The sequence below is a fragment of the Bos grunniens genome, chromosome 9, assembly GCF_055505025.1.
Source record: "Bos grunniens cultivar Pamir isolate PY7600 chromosome 9, Bosgru_T2T1.0, whole genome shotgun sequence".
NCBI classification, from domain to species: domain Eukaryota; kingdom Metazoa; phylum Chordata; class Mammalia; order Artiodactyla; family Bovidae; genus Bos; species Bos grunniens.
Window position 1 is genome coordinate 97,833,668 of NC_141173.1, and position 15,715 is coordinate 97,849,382.

Below are 15,715 nucleotides of genomic sequence, written 5' to 3' on the forward strand. Positions count from 1 at the left end.
CAGCATGGAATTTGGAAACCAGGCACCAGGGCTGGTGTGTGGGTGGGGTGTGGTGTCTCAATGGCAGTTCTGTGTCTCCAGCCCTTCGTGGAACATTAAGGTCAGCTGTCATCCTCCACTCTCCCCACCCCCACCCCCCCCCACCCCACTTTTAAAACCTCTGCCATTAATAGGTTCTCCTAATTCTTCTCTGCTTTTTTTGAAACACACACAGTCAGGGAGAAGGAAAGCGAGCCAGCTGGTCTTGGCCACCTTTCCCTAGAGACTAAAGGGCACATCCTGGACAAGGGAAGGTAATATACAATTCTGTGTGGCAGCCCACTTCTTGTAACTTCCTTCCCTCTCCTCACCTTGCAGAGATCGGCTCCATACCCCACCCCCAACCCCCACCATTCAGCATGCTGCTGCTGCTGCTGCTAAGTCGCTTCAGTCGTGTCGGACTCTGTGCGACCCCAGAGATGGCAGCCCACCAGGCTCCGCCGTCCCTGGGATTCTCCAGGCAAGAACACTGGAGTGGGTTGCCATTTCCTTCTCCAATGCATGAAAGTGAAAAGTGAAAGTGAAGTCGCTCAGTCATGTCTGACTCTTAGCGACCCCATGGACTACAGCCTACCAGGCTCCTCCGTCCATGGCATTTTCCAGGCAAGAGTACTGGAGTGGGGTGCCATCGCCTAAGCCAGTCTATCTCAGCCTCTCAGGCTTAGGGGCCTACAAAGCTAGGCAAAAAGGAACTGCAACAGCCCTCCCAAAGCAGCCATCCAAGTCAAACAAACTCTCAAACTGTTGCTCCTCGTGGCAGCCCTGGCCACTAGTCTAAGGTCCTCTGCCTGTGTGTCATGATGGAAACCGACTCTGTTTGTCATTTACATCAGTGGCCTTTCGCATGCCATGGCTGGTGACTACTTGGGACTCACCTAGTGTGCCACCAAGCTGTTGATAAACATTAAAAAAAAATAAAGACGCATACAGACACAGCTGCATTAGTAAAAAGCGAGCAGGCAATGGAGGGGTCTCGAATGTCTAGGAAACAATTTATCTGCTGTTTTTCTTTAAGAAGTCAGCTGCGAGAATGGTGAATGCGGCTGATTTTCTAAGCTTTAGAGTGGTTCGCTAAACCCCATGAAGAGTTTTTGTCTTAACCTGGAGAGGAGGAGAGTGACAGCAGAGAGGGCCTGATCACCTCTATTCTGCGCTGTTCAATAGCCCACGAATGACAGCCTCTGATGAGGCTTCCCAAACAGGCTGTCTCTTACACGTCTTTGGTTGTTGCTGCAAAACACTCCAAGGATCTATCAACTACAGAGGACAAGTTCAGAGAGAGAACAGCTTTATTTCTAAGACATGCTGGGATACCAGGAATGGAGATGCTGGAGAAGACAGGGGGCTGGGGGCGGGTGGGGGGGCGGATTCCTCACCATAGTGAGTGCCCACAGCCAAACCCAGGAGGCATCACCCTCTCCAATTGCTACCACATTCTCCTTTCCCAAAAGCTAGACCTGCTCCTCCGGAGAGATGCCCTCCGTCCCTTTTCAGGTGACTGCTGCATCTGCTCAATCCAAACCCATGGAAGCTCTCCTCTGGGACAGTAGGCAAACAGCATGGGGGAGACATCCCGGGATGGGAGGGACCTGGCCATGTACTTCTGACCCTGCTGTGAAATTGGACTGTTGGCCATTCACGACACCCTGGATGGAGAAACACCAGTGGTCTTGGATGGTTACGTTTCATTTGGAATCATGCTAAACAATTATTTGTCATGTTGAGAATCCACCTTGCTTTCTGAATGTGCTCCCCATCTTAATCTCCATCACAAGATCTCACGTGTTTCATCTAAGACCCCCCCAGCACAGCCAAACACATAAATTAAATAAATAATAAATATTTAATAGAGAATATTGCCTTGGCATGTCTCCACTGCCTCCCAAAAGCAAAACAGACTCTTAGGAACTCTCGTTCCAAAGCCTATCTCTTATTTCTCAACTCCAAATGAAAATTCATTGCTTAAGCATCCACCTGAGATTTCAACAGAGGTCACAAGAATGCAAATACACGATTCCCAGTTGCAAACCGACAGATTTTGGAATCTCTGTAGGTGTGTGCAAGTCATATAAATGCAGGCTTCGATGAAAAGTGCAATTAACATTGTTTGTTAAACAAGTTTTGTTAAATAGACACTTAAGTGGAAAAAGACATTTAAAATTATAAAGTAAATCTGAAGCAATTATCTCCTTGATTATGCAAACTCCTTTCTCTGCAAACAGTTACAAGTCCGCGTCTGACCTCTCCTGCTGCCTCTGTCCTGCCTGAAAGGCTGTTCCCTCTTCTGTACCATGGTAGGTGCTTCAGTACTATAAACAGGATCAGAGTGAAATGCATGACTAACAAATTTGCATGACTGCACTGAGTGGGTGGCTGCAACCAATGGGCCATAGACAGGAGGATTAAAGATACACTCTTTGCAACTGTAACTTTATGGTCTTATGAACGTGCTCAAGACATTTATGTAAAATATTCCAACCCAAGACACAGTAGCTCTAGCACGCAGGCCACATTAGAAATAGTGGCAGACATATCTGCCAGTTCTGAGTCAGTGCAACATTACAAATGAGGATGTAGCTGTTATTCTTTTTCTCATAAGATCGTATCTTGAAGTTTCAGAAATAGCTCATTGAATCAGTAGTAATCCATCTGGACAACTGTATGCACCTTGTATTATTTTGATGCAAATTAAAATCTGATTGCTTCATTGAAACGGTTCCAAAGCAATATCCATAATTTTGAAATTCTTGGCATAATCAAAGGTAGCTGAGATTTTTTTAATTGCTTCATTTGAAAAAGTTCATTTAAAAAAATATATTCACAATCATATGTGTAATCAGAATGCTGATACACACAGCATTCTGTGCTACTGAGAACAGGTATAGATTTCTGGTCAATCAACACCAAACTCATCTCTAGACATGCCTGGATTCACTTTGTATTATTTTCATTTTTGAAATTCTGGCCAGTTGAATTATAGTCTAGTATAATCACACACACACATACACATGCACAGAGACATGAATGTAAATAAAACTGGAGAAATCCGAATAAAGTTGGTGGACTGTGTCAATGTCAGTTTTCTTATTGGCATGTTACACATTAGACGTGCAAGACGTCAACATCGGGGGAAACTGGCTGAAGGGTGTATGGGGTCTATCTGTATTGTTTCTTACAATCATATGTGCACCAATTATCTCAAAAAGTTAAAGAAAAGAACCAAGAAGGACAAACAATATATTATACCAGCATTTAGTCTTAAAAAGTATGTGTCCAGTTCACTTCAGTCCCATTCAGTCGCTCAATCGTGTCCAACACTTGGTGACCCCATGGACCGCAGCACGCCAGGCCTCCCTGTCCATCACTAACTCCAGGAGTTTACCCAAATTCATGTCCATCCAGTTGGTGATGCCATCCAACCATTTCATCCTCAGTCGTCCCCTTCTCCTCCTGCCCTCAATCTTTCCCAGCATCAGGGTCTTTTCTAATGAGTCAGCTCTCCCCATCAGGTGGTCAAAGTATTGGAGTTTCAGCTTCAACATCCGTCCTACCAATGAACACCCAGGACTGATCTCCTTTAGGATGGACTGGTTGGATCTCCTTGCAGTCCAAGGGACTCTCAAGAGTCTTCTCCAACACCACAGTTCAAAAGCATCAATTCTTCAGCGCTCAGCTTTCTCTATAGTCCAACTCTCACATCCATACATGACCACAGGAAAAACCATAGCCTTGACCAGACGGACCTTTGTTGCCAAAGTAATGTCTCTGCTCTTTAATATGCTGTCTAGGTAGGTCATAACTTCCCTTCCAAGGAGCAAGAGTCTTTTAATTTCATGGCTGCAATCACCATCTGCAGTGATTTTGGAGCCCCCAAAAATAAAGTCTGAACACTGTTTCCACTGTCTCCCCATCTATTTGCCATGAAGTGATGGGACCAGATGCCATGATCTTAGTTTTCTGAATGTTGAGCTTTAAGCCAACTTTTTTACTGTCCTCTTTTACTCTCATCAAGAGGCTGTTTAGTTCTTCTTCACTTTCTGCCGTAAGGGTGGTGTCATCTGCATATCTGAGGTTATTGATATTTCTCCTGGCAATCTTGATTCCAGCCTGTGCTTCTTCCAGCCCAGTGTTTCTCATGATGTACTCTGCATAGAAGTTAAATAAGCAGGGTGAAAATATACAACCTTGATGTACTCCTTTCCCTATTTGGAACCAGGCTGTTGCTCCATGTCCAGTTCTAACTGTTGCTTCCTGACCTGTATAGAGATTTCTCAAGAGGCAGGTCAGGTTGTCTGGTATTCCCATCTCTTTCAGAATTTTCCACAGTTTATTGTGATCCACACAGTCAAAGACTTTGGCATAGTCAATAAAGCAGAAATAGATGTTTTTCTGGAACTCTCTTGCTTTTTTGATGATCCAGCAGATGTTGGCAATTTGATCTCTGGTTCCTCTGCCTTTTCTAAAACTGGTTTGAACATCCGGAAGTTCATGGTTCATGTATTGCTGAAGGCTGGCTTGGAGAATTTTGAGCATTACTTTACTAGTGTGTGAGATGAGTGCAATTGTGCAGTAGTTTGAGCATTCTTTGGCATTGCCTTTCTTAGGGATTGAAATGAAAACTGACCTTTTCCAGTCCTGTGGCCACTGCTGAATTTTCCAAATTTGCTGGCATACTGAGTGCAGCAATTTCACAGCTTCGTCTTTTAGGATTTGAAATAGCTCAACTGGATTTCCATCACCTCCACTAGCTTTGTTTATAGTGATGCTTCCTAAGGCCCACTTGACTTCGCATTTCAGGATGTTTGGCTCTAGGTGAGTGATCACACCATCATGATTATCTGAATCATGAAGATCTTCTGTGTATTCTTGCCACCTCTTCTTAATATCTTCTTCTTCTGTTAGGTGCATATCATTTCTGTCCTTTATTGAGCCCATCTTTGCATGAAATGTTCCCTTGGTATCTCTAATTTTCTTAAAGAGATCTCTAGTCTTTCCCATCCTGTTGTTTTCCTCTATTTCTTTGCATTGATCACTGAGGAAGGCTTTCTTATCTCTTCTTGCTATTCTTTGGAACTCTGCATTCAAATGGGTATATCTTTCCTTTTCTCCTTTGCTTTTCACTTCTCTTCTTTTCACAGCTATTTGTAAGGCCTCCTCAGACAACCATTTTGCCTTTTTGCATTTCTTTTCCATGGGGATGGTCTTGATCCCTGTCTCCTGTACAATGTCACGAACCTCCGTTCATAGTTCATCAGGCACTCTATCAGATCTAGTCCCTTAAATCTATTTCTCACTTCCACTGTATAATCGTAAGGGATTTGTTTTAGGTCATACCTGAATGGTCTAGTGGTTTTTCCCTACTTTCTTCAATTTCAGTCTGAATTTGGCAATAAGGAGTTCATGATCTGAGCTACGTGTATGTCTTATATATCTATACACATACAGACCCACCTGCTTACACGTGCAATTGTAAGAGCCATACATACGTCTTTCCTTATAGAAATAACATATATATACACACATATATGCTATTTCTGTAAGGATAACTAAGAAATCACTGACAGTAACTCATTGGAAAAGACCCTGAGGCTGGGAAAGATTGAGGGCAGGAGGAGAAGGAGATGACAGAGGATGAGATGGTTGGACAGTATCATCGACTCAATTGACATGAATTTGAGCAAACTCCGGGAGTTGGTGATGGACAGGGAAGACTGGCGTGCTGCAGTCCACGGGGTCGCAAAGAGTCGGACACGACTGAGCGACTGAACAACAACAAATGATTGTTTCCGAGGAGGAAACCTAAAGAAACAGAGATGGAATGTTTATTCGCTTTTCCTAGGATCGCCTCCGTGTCTGCTGAATTTTGGCATTTGGCGGTGCTGTTGGCATTACTCATTTAAAAAATAGCTTGAGAATGATGACAAAAATAGACATCTTGCATTTTGTCAAAAACGCAAACAAACAGAAACAAACAAACAACATATCTAAGCATATACTGCAAGCCTAGTAACCTACATAGGAAGTCCTAACAGTAACGCCCATGCAAACAGAGAGCAGAAGGGAAGCCTCTTACGGCTGGAGACGCAGTAGGACAGCCGGCAGTTGATCTTCCGGAAGAGCTGCTTGTTCACCGGCCAGAGAAGGAGCGTGCAGAGCTGAATGGTGTTGATGATGAGCCCCGAGACAATGAAGACGTAGCAGAAGATGAGGTGGCAGAGGAAGTGAGACTTCAGCAAGGCGACGAGGTCCATTCCGGGGTCGTGCTCCTCGCCCAGACAGCGAACACCCACCGCAGAACACGGCCAGCGGGGCAGGAGGCTGGGACTCAGGAAAGCGCCTGAAACACACACCGAGGCCAAACGTTAGAAGAAACATTACTGCGCTCTTAGAGGCAGGGGGAAAAACACTCGGAAGACTAACACACTCTCAAGATTACACTGTACAGGCGTGGATTTCTCTTTTGTTTTGCAAACATTTATATAGTGCTTCCTTTGCCTCGGGCACAGTTTCAACCCCTTAAAAGAATATTGTTGTTGTTATTGTTGAGTCGCTCAGTCGTGTCCGACTCTTTGAGATCCCATGGACTGCAGCCCACCAGGCTTCCCTGTCTATCACCAACTCCTGGAGTTTGCTCAAATTCAGGTCCATTGATTCGGTGATGCTATCCAACCATCTCATTCTCTGTCATCCCCTTTTCCTCCTGCCTTCAATCCTTCCCAGCATCAGTCTTAAAAAGAATAGTTCTCTGATCGTCCTAACACATGTTAGGCAGGTACCATTTACAGAGAAGGAAATGAGGTCCAGGGAGGTTAAGCAACGGTGCCCATCACCACGGAGAACCTGAGGACCAGAGTCTGCATCTCCAGGACTTCCTGCCCGCCTGAATACTGTCCCCCAAGGACTCCCCTCCCCTCCACTCCTCATCTCCAGATCTCAGCCAAACATCCCTTCTTCTGGTGAGACCTCCCTGCACGCACGCCTGCCCTGGGGAGAGTGGGGGCCACTCCTGGGGTCGTGCTGGGGGTGGGGGTGGGGCGGGTGGCACCCCCTGAAGTTACGGTGTTACTAGTTCAACTGTTGGCCTTCTGACCCTGGACTGTCCCTTCTCCGGGGCACACAACTATTCTGAAGGTCGTCACCGTCTCTCCAGCCCTTGGAGCAGTCACTGGGCAGAACTGAAGCTTAATTTTAAAAATACATCTAGGGACGTCTCTGGCGATCCATGGGGCTTCCCTGATAGCTCAGTTGGTAAAGAATCCGCCTGCAATGCAGGAGACTCCAGTTCGATTCCTGGTCGGGAAGATCCACTGGAGAAGGGATAGGCTACCCACTCCAATAATCTTGGGCTTCCCTGGTGGCTCAGCTGGTAAAGAATACACCTGCAAGGCGGAGACCTGGCTTAGATCCCTGGGAGGGAAGATCCCCTGGAGAAGGGAAAGGCTACCCACTCCGGTATTCTGGCCTGGAGAGTTCCATGGACTGTAGAGTCCATGGGGTCACAGGGAGTTGGACACGACTGAGTGACTTTAACTCTCAGTGGTGGTCCACTGGGTAAGACTCTGAGCTTCCACTGTGGGGGGGCAGGTTAGATCCCTGGTCAGGGAATTAAGATCCCTTATGCCAAACAGCCAAACAAAAAAGGAAAAAAGAAAAATAATTTCTTGAATTGAATACAAATGAAATACAACGTATCAACTTAAAAATTATGAAATATATATATATATATATATCTGTGGAATGACTTAATGAAGGTTAAAGAGAGATCACCTTTGGGATGTCGGTAAATACAAATAATCAGCTATGAAGGCAAGAGAACCACCCTTCCACACTCCTGATGTGCACACATACACACATGCACGCTTAAGAGTTCTAAAATCGAACAGAAACTCAAAATATGCACAACAGCCAGACTCACAGTCCTGTCATCAGTCTCCAACCCCTGAAGAGAAAAATTAAATAACTGTGCAGGTAAAGTTATGACCAACCTAGACAGCATACTAAAAAGCAGAGACATTACTTTACTGTAATGTTCCGTCTAGTCAAGGCTATGGTTATTCCAGTAGTCATGTATGGATGTGAGAGTTGGACTATAAAGAAAGCTGAGCGCCAAAGAACTGATGCTTTTGAACCGTGGTGTTGGAGAAGACTATTAAGAGTCCCTTGGACTGCAAGAAGATCCAACTAGTCCATCCTAAAGGAGATCAGTCCTGGGTGTTCATTGGAAGGACTGATGCTGAAGCTGAAACTCCAATACTTTGGCCATCTGATGTGAAGAGCTGCCTCATTGGAAAAGACCCTGATGCTGGGAAAGATTGAAGGCAGGAGGAGAAGGGGATGACGAGATGGTTAGATGGCATCTTCGACTTGATGGACATGACTTTGGGTGAACTCTGGGACTTGGTAATGGACAGGGAAGGCTGGCGTGCTGTGATTCATGGGGTCGCAAAGAGTCGGACACGACTGAGCGACTGAACTGAACTGAAGCAAATAAAGCCTTTGAGGAACAGCCTAAAGACAGGAGGCTGAAATACTCTGACAGAGAAAAAATAAGCTGAGGGCAGCTGAGATCATCACCCACAGCAGACTCACTCCTCCTGGAATCAGGACATGACTACAAACCGCCCCAAGAAGCGCCAAGATTACAGATTACTTTCTAAAATTAAGAGTTGGGAGAGCCTAGACTTCATTACAGTCTTTACTAATAATACTCCTCCCCAAAATCCGTTTGACAGTATCACATATATGATCTCAATTTAAGCCTCAGATGAATCCCATGAATAGTATTATCATCCCATTTTTTGGAGGAAGAAACTGAGACGCCCCCTAGCTTGGGTGATTTGCCTGAAGTTGCCACAGTCAGTAATGAATCCTCAGATTCAGGTGGACCTCCAAGCTCTTTTGCTTCCAGCACTCCGGGCAGTTTTGTTCCTGGGGGAGTGATGTGGGGGCTTCTCTTGGGCTCAGAACTCCCCTCTGGAGAGCAGCCCAGAAATGAGCCCAGGGCAAAACCAGGGCTGCCTTCAGAGAGGTTCTCAGTCCCAAACTACGCACAGAGTGGGGGCATGGGGCTCACTTCCGGGTCTCCTAGGCTGTTTTTTTAAATTTTTGGCTGCACTGGGTCTTCACTGCTTCGCCCTGGCTTCTCTAATTGCAGCACGTGGAGGCTACTCTCTAGGTGCAGTCCACCGGCTTCTCACTGCGCTGGCTTCTGTTGCAGAGCATGGGTTCTAGGGTGCAGGCTCAGTAATTGTGGTGCATGGGCTTGTGTAGCCCCAAGACACGTGCGAACCTCTTGGACCGGGGACTGACCCACGTCTCCTGCATTGGCAGGCAGACTCTAAACCACTGGACCACCAAGGAGGCCCCCCGTGCTGGTTCTGAGGAGTCTTGGGCAGAAGGACAGTCACAAGGGGCTTTCCTAGAATACATTACCCTTGCTTAGACTATTTGGAAGGCAAGCTCCGATTCCTGAGGATGTTTCTGAGAGGAGGGAAATCGAGAAACCACTGTTGGCCTGACTTCCCTGAAGTCAGCTCAGCTCAGCTCAGCTGAGGCCTCCATTTCCCCAGAAGCCCTGGTCTCTGGCACAAAACCAAGACCCCGCAGGGGCTGGAGAAGCCCACCTTTGACCTTTTTCAGACAGCTTGGCCCAGAGATACCTCCAAGCTGTCAAACTGTTCACCTGGTTACAACACACCCAGTGTCTCTCGAAGGAACAGACATGAAGCTGCCAGCTCCCTCTCAATGCACGTGAATTTCAGGAGCTCATGAACAGGAGTGATGGACGTTGGCTACAGTGTGGAAGCAGCTACTGTTCGAAGTTGAATATCCTCCTGCTTTATTCATTGCCCTTGGATTAGCCACTAAAAGCTCCCAGACAGCCTGCACCAGAAGTCTGATTCTTCATCAAGTTTCTGGGACCTAGTGTTTGGAGAGTATTTAACAAATCCTTCGCTTTGTTGACTTAACACTTAGAAAGGGAAGTCAGCTGACACCGGAAATGCGAGGGATTAAATGCTGCCTTCCTCAGTTTCCAGGCAGAGTAGGGCATTACGAAGAAAAAGTTTTGTTTTTCTTTATAAAAGTCCAAGGACCAGTATGCCCTTTAGTAAAATCCTTGCTAGCCCTGCAGGAATCAGGGGGTCTAACACAATGTCGGTGATGCTTAGGAATCGTGAACAAGGCATGAGGGGGTCACAGACAGACAGACCTTGGATGGCGTGGCTCTGCCCCGATTCCTTTCCTAGACTGGTGTGGGCTTTGGGTTTGAAGCTCTGTTATACTTCTTAGTGGTCATGAATTAACTTTTCTGAATCTCAGCCTTACACACTACAAAAAAACAACACTAAATTGCACCCAAAACTCCAAGGAGGCTATTGATTTTTGTAAACTTCAGTTGATTCTCAGATTTATACTCAGGAGCAAACCCCACTAAAGTATTGAAGGCATTTGATGATGAGGAGTAAGGTAAGTCATGCTATGAGAAGTTTCCTGGTGGTCCAGTGGTTAAGAATCTCCTGGAGACAGGTGGACACAGGTTCGACCCCTGGTCTGAGAAGATCCCACATGCCATGGAGTGACAAGGCTGGCATGACACAACTTCTGAGCCCAGGTGCCCTAGAGTCTGTGCTCCACAAGAGAAGCCACCGCAACACAAAGTCCACATGCTGCGACAAGAGCGTAAACCCACGCTCACCCCAACTAGAAAAAGCCTGTGCAGCAATAAAGACTCAGCACAGCCAAAAATACAAAGTAAATAAACAAAATTAACATTAAAACAAACAAAAAAAGAAGTGCTATGAGTTTGTAAAACAATTTAATTTGACTTTAGCCTCAGGGCTCATTAATAAAAGAGAGGCATGGCTAAATTACTTGGGCGGGGGGCGGGGGGTGTCTAGTGGGTAAATATGTGTTGTATGTCTTAAGCTTATTCCAGTTTGAAGTTGGAGGGAGGGGACCCTCCTACCCTTCTTCACTGAAGGCGAGCTTTCTCTCTACTGTAATTTGCCAATTTAGTGGCATGCTGAGGATAGTAAAGAATGTGCCCGCAATGCAGGAGACCCGGGTTCCACCCCTGGGTCAGGAAGGTCCCCTGGAGAAAGGAATGGCAACCCACTCCAGGATTCTTGCCTGGAAAATTTCATGGACAGAGGAGCCTGGCGGACTACATTCTCAGGGTTGCAAAGAGTCAGAGACACGACAGAGCAACTAACAGTTGAGAATGGATGGTATAAAGATCTGACCCGTGATGAAAACAGGTAAAGAGAAAACATTTTAAAGTTCTTTACCCTTTACTCTGATTTTCAGTGAAAGGGTTATGGGTGGTTTCTCTTTTCTTCCTGGTGTTTATTGTTCTTTCCTACGATGAGATACTCCCCCTTCCGGGGCACAGAGCCCGATGGGCGCATTTCCCAGCATCCCTGCTGATGGTTACATGCAGCCAGTGGATAGAGCTCCCAGGCTGATGGAGCTGGTACCTGCCGGCAAGAGGAAGGGCTACAGGGTGGGCTCGCCCATTAGGTGAGTGGAAAGGTGGAAATCCAACCCATCAACCAGAGAAGCTTTGGAACGTGCAGGCAATCTGAGACCACCTGGACTCCAAGCACTGTCATGGCGAGGGTGGTACAAGCGTCCCCAGCAGCTAGAGGGGAAGGATCTGTGCAGGAACATTTGAATCAGGCAGCTCTGGCCAAAAACCCGGGCTCAGCCACCTTCTAGCTCCATCTGCTACTGAACTTCCACAGCCCCCGGCTTCCTCCTCTGTGAAATCAGAACAATATCGCCAATACGAGGTTGCTGTAAAGCCCAAGTATAATAAAGCCTGGGAGGCTGGGAGCCGTAATTAATGAAGCCCACACACCCTCGAGCCTCTGCTCCTCAACGAGAAGACATCATGATGAGAACCCTGAGTGCTGTAACGAAGAGAAGCCCCCACTTGCCGCAACTAGAGAAAGTCTGCACAAAGCAATCAAGACCCAGTGCAGCCAAAAATACATTAAATAAGTGAATAATCCTTTTTAAAAAAAGAAGAGAAAAGAGGCAAAGAGGGAGCAGCTAAGATGGACTGCTTTGGAATCCTTGGGAAAGCCAAGGAGATATAAATCAGTTCTCCTTCTCACTCCATATCTAGATCCTGATGTTTTCTTTCATTTTCCGTAAGTATGTTAGAACATTTCCTCCCCTGCTTGTTTTCACTCTAACCTGTCCTTTACTGCTAGTGACTCTGAAGTGGGGTGTAATACGTTCACCAAAACTCACGTGGACGGTACCCTCTTAACTAGGCAAAGTCTTGGCACAGCGTGGGGATGATGAAGTGGATTTCAGAATACAGAGAAGTGCCAGCCGGCAGGATGCTTTCATTAGCCTCGTATTTCCCATGCAGATATCCACCCTGAAACTGTACAGCGCAGAGAAGCAGGCGTGCAAACACAGCAGAGCTTTGCTTCCTGGGACTCCTGCAGGGCGAGGGGTGGGAGTACAGACAGCATCACGTGCTGCCCGCCCGCCATCCGTGGAAGAATTTATAGAAGCAGCTCAGAATCTCACCACCAGAGAACTCAAGCTGCACCCTTCTCTAAAGATGCACATTGAGCTTCAGCATAAAGCATCAAGTTTGACAACGAATAGGAGGACCTGAGTTAAGCTCGAGTTAAGATTTAAGTCTCTGCCCTGGTCAATACTCTGCAACTCTTAAATAAGCATGAACTTTAGACACACACAGGAAGAGACTAGACTGGAAACGGGATGAACTCCCTCACTAGCTTGGTTTTAAAGATGTTGTCTGGCTTTTTTGTACCTGTACAGGACAGAAGTAAACCAGGTCAGGGTTTCTGAAGAAGCCAAGCTTCCTTCTGAAGAAACCACTCCAAGGGGAATTGCTGTGATGCCTGTGATCAATCTAGTGTCTTCACTGAAATCTTAACCCCTTATTTAGGCTCTTTTAATCCCAAACACCAGAACACTGTTGACAAAACAGAAAAGAAACCGAAGAAATGTTAATTGAAACAATACTATGTTTTTTATATTCCAAACTAAAATGGATAATACAGCACTTTAAAGGAGACGAGGTAAATCAGGACCCATGCTGGGTGTGAGGACAACCACTGCGGCTTTCAGAAAGCAATGCGACATGCACAGAATTAGCTCAGAGTCTTCACCACCTGAGGTCGTAAACCAACCTTTGACAACCCCTCTCAAGGATAAAATTAGCTTTCAGAAAATTCTCTCTGCACCAAGATATTCAACCAGTATTATTTAGAGGCACCCAAAAATAGAAACCACTTACATTTCTGACAGGAGGAAACAATCAAGTGAGTTATGGGAAACCCACACAATCAAAAGAAGAACGTTGCAGTATAATAGGTTTGTAGTAAGACACAGAAGAGGGCGGCAGAGGATGAGATGGCCGGATGGCATCACCGATGCAATGGACATGAACCTGGGCAAACTTCAGGAGATGGGGAGGGGCAGGGAGGCCTGGAATGCTGCAGTCCACGGGGTCGCAAAGAACCGGACGCGACTGGGCGACTGAACAACATGGATAGATTTTTGTTATGATATTAAGAGATAAAGGTCACCAAATTATATATAGAAAGAATAATCACAACTCCAAAAAACACTGTGTGTGTGTTAGTCCCTCGGTTGTGTCTGAGGCTTTGCGACCCCATGGACTGTAGCCCGCCGGGCTCCTCTGTCCATGGGATTCTCCAGGCAGGAATACTGGAGTGGGTAGCCATTCCCTTCTTCAGAGGATCTTCCCAACTCAGGGATCGAACCCACATCTCCTGCACTGCAGGCAGATTCTTTACCGCCTGAGCCACCAGGGAAGCCCTCTAAAAACAGCACCAGCAGTTATCTTTGTGAGTGTGTTCCTGGACCAGTACTTGGGGTCTGGAAGGCACAAAATGTCCAGGGACAGGGTGCCCGGAAGGCAAAGGATGCAGGTTCTGACCCAGGTGAGATGAGGGGTAGGGTGTTCCCGTCATCCAGTTTTCAGATCTCAGTTCTACTTTAGGTTAAATACATTTAGCAAAAATCTCCAAGAGGGCAGCAATTGACTTGTGGCAGCCCGCGGCCGTCACTCAGCACTTCCTCCTGAGAAGCAAGGATAAATTTAGTTTTTGGATTCCTGGGAGTTACACTGGCCCACGGCCCAAAACAAAACCAAAGAGAAAGTGTTCTACCCTGAATCCAACTGTCTCGGGGACCATCTCTAACTAAAATATTCCTCAGTTACAAAATGATCACTGACTAATGGGCTGGCAGAAGCCTCTATAAAATTAGCTTATTTAAAATTTGATGGATCAGTCCTTTGTCTAATATTCCTGTACTCTCCATGAAGTCCATTAAAATAAACCAAACTCCAGAGAAGTCATAAATCATACTCAACTTTTTCATTATATCCGATAATAAATAACCCTCAGTCTCTTTCCAGAATCTAATTTTAGGATAATAAAAACATAAGTCTGCAGAAAACTGAAGTTTCTAAGTTTAATAGTTGTTTCTGAACAGCTTATAAGAGAAAAACAAATTCTAAAGAGTTTTAACTCTAATCTAAGGAAACCAGGGCTCAGCTAAACCCAGATGGATAAGCTAGGTAACTTTTTCTGTCATGAGAAAAGGCAAAGATAAAAGGAATTAAATGAAGCATTCTCTAAGGCCTTTCGTAGCTCTGGCATCTACCAGACTGAAATATCAGGAGTGAAATTTCAGGCCTCCTGAGCAGTAACCAGGGCGGCAAGGTAAGTCTACTGAAAGTTTCACACGCACATTATCTCAATAACTGTCACCAAAACCTACTCTGGAAGGCATTGTTATCCCCATTTTACAGATAAAGAAGCTGAGGTTTAGTGAGACTACTGAAAGACAGTGTTAGTCACTCAGTCGTGTCCTACTCTTTGTGACCCCGTGGGCTATAGCCGACCAGGCTCCTCTTTCCATGGAATTCTCCAGGCAAGAATACTGGAGTGGGTAGCCTTTTCCTTCTCTAGGGGATCTTCCCGACCCAGGGATCAAACCTGGGTCTTCTACTTTGTAAGCAGATTCCTTACCATCTGAGCCACCAGGGAAGCCCTTAGTGAGATTAGGTAACGTGCAAAGGTCAAAAGGGGGGTAAAGGTCTGAAGCCCCAGCTCAGGTCAGGCTGCTTTTAACACAGGAAGTCCAAGGCAGCTGCACTCCACATGCACTTGGCCTTATTTCATGGACTTGGTTCCACATTTCAGCTCCTGGTCCTGTCTGACAGTTGGGCTGATCACGAGTTTCTGAGCCACTGCCCCACCAGTCAGTCTTGCAGAGCCCCCGTTCGCACCTTCCTTCCAGGTGGAATGCCTGCCGTCTCCAAACCCCATCTGGCTCTCCCACTGTTCCTGGGAGCCAAGAGCTCTGACATCACAGCATTGGGGCAGCTGGAGGGGGCTGGCGCCTAACTGCGTCTCCAACAACCGAGAGTGCGTGAACTACTTCATAAGACACTCAGTCTGAAACACATTTCTAAATTATGTTCAGTCCCTGCAAGTTTCCAAAAAATTTTATGAAGTCCTGATACAACTCTCATGTCACGAAACCCAAAACTGAAATGAGATGAGGAAAATTAACCTTCCAAGTGAGGAAACAGCCACCTTTCTGCCTTGAGTCTATGCCAATCAATCATGAAAGCTTTTCAGAAATGGAGGAT

At 46.1% G+C, this 15,715-nt stretch overlaps 1 protein-coding gene across 7 annotated transcripts in view; it reads right to left on the bottom strand.

The window, feature by feature from the left end:
• AGPAT4 (1-acylglycerol-3-phosphate O-acyltransferase 4) overlaps positions 1–15,715 on the bottom strand; it is a 136,236-nt gene that overhangs the window by 76,327 nt on the left and 44,194 nt on the right. For 6 of the 7 annotated variants that reach the window (XR_015133420.1, XR_015133419.1, XM_086318609.1 and 3 more), the window contains exon 2: positions 6,113–6,376. Coding sequence is in view for 5 of the 7 variants with exons in the window: in XM_086318609.1 (XP_086174735.1) it covers positions 6,113–6,376 (264 nt within the window). In the remaining 2 variants the exon portion in view is untranslated. Of the gene's footprint in view, positions 1–6,112; positions 6,377–12,835; positions 12,860–15,715 lie in introns of those variants that run through there. The other variant, XM_086318612.1, reaches the window with a different exon arrangement.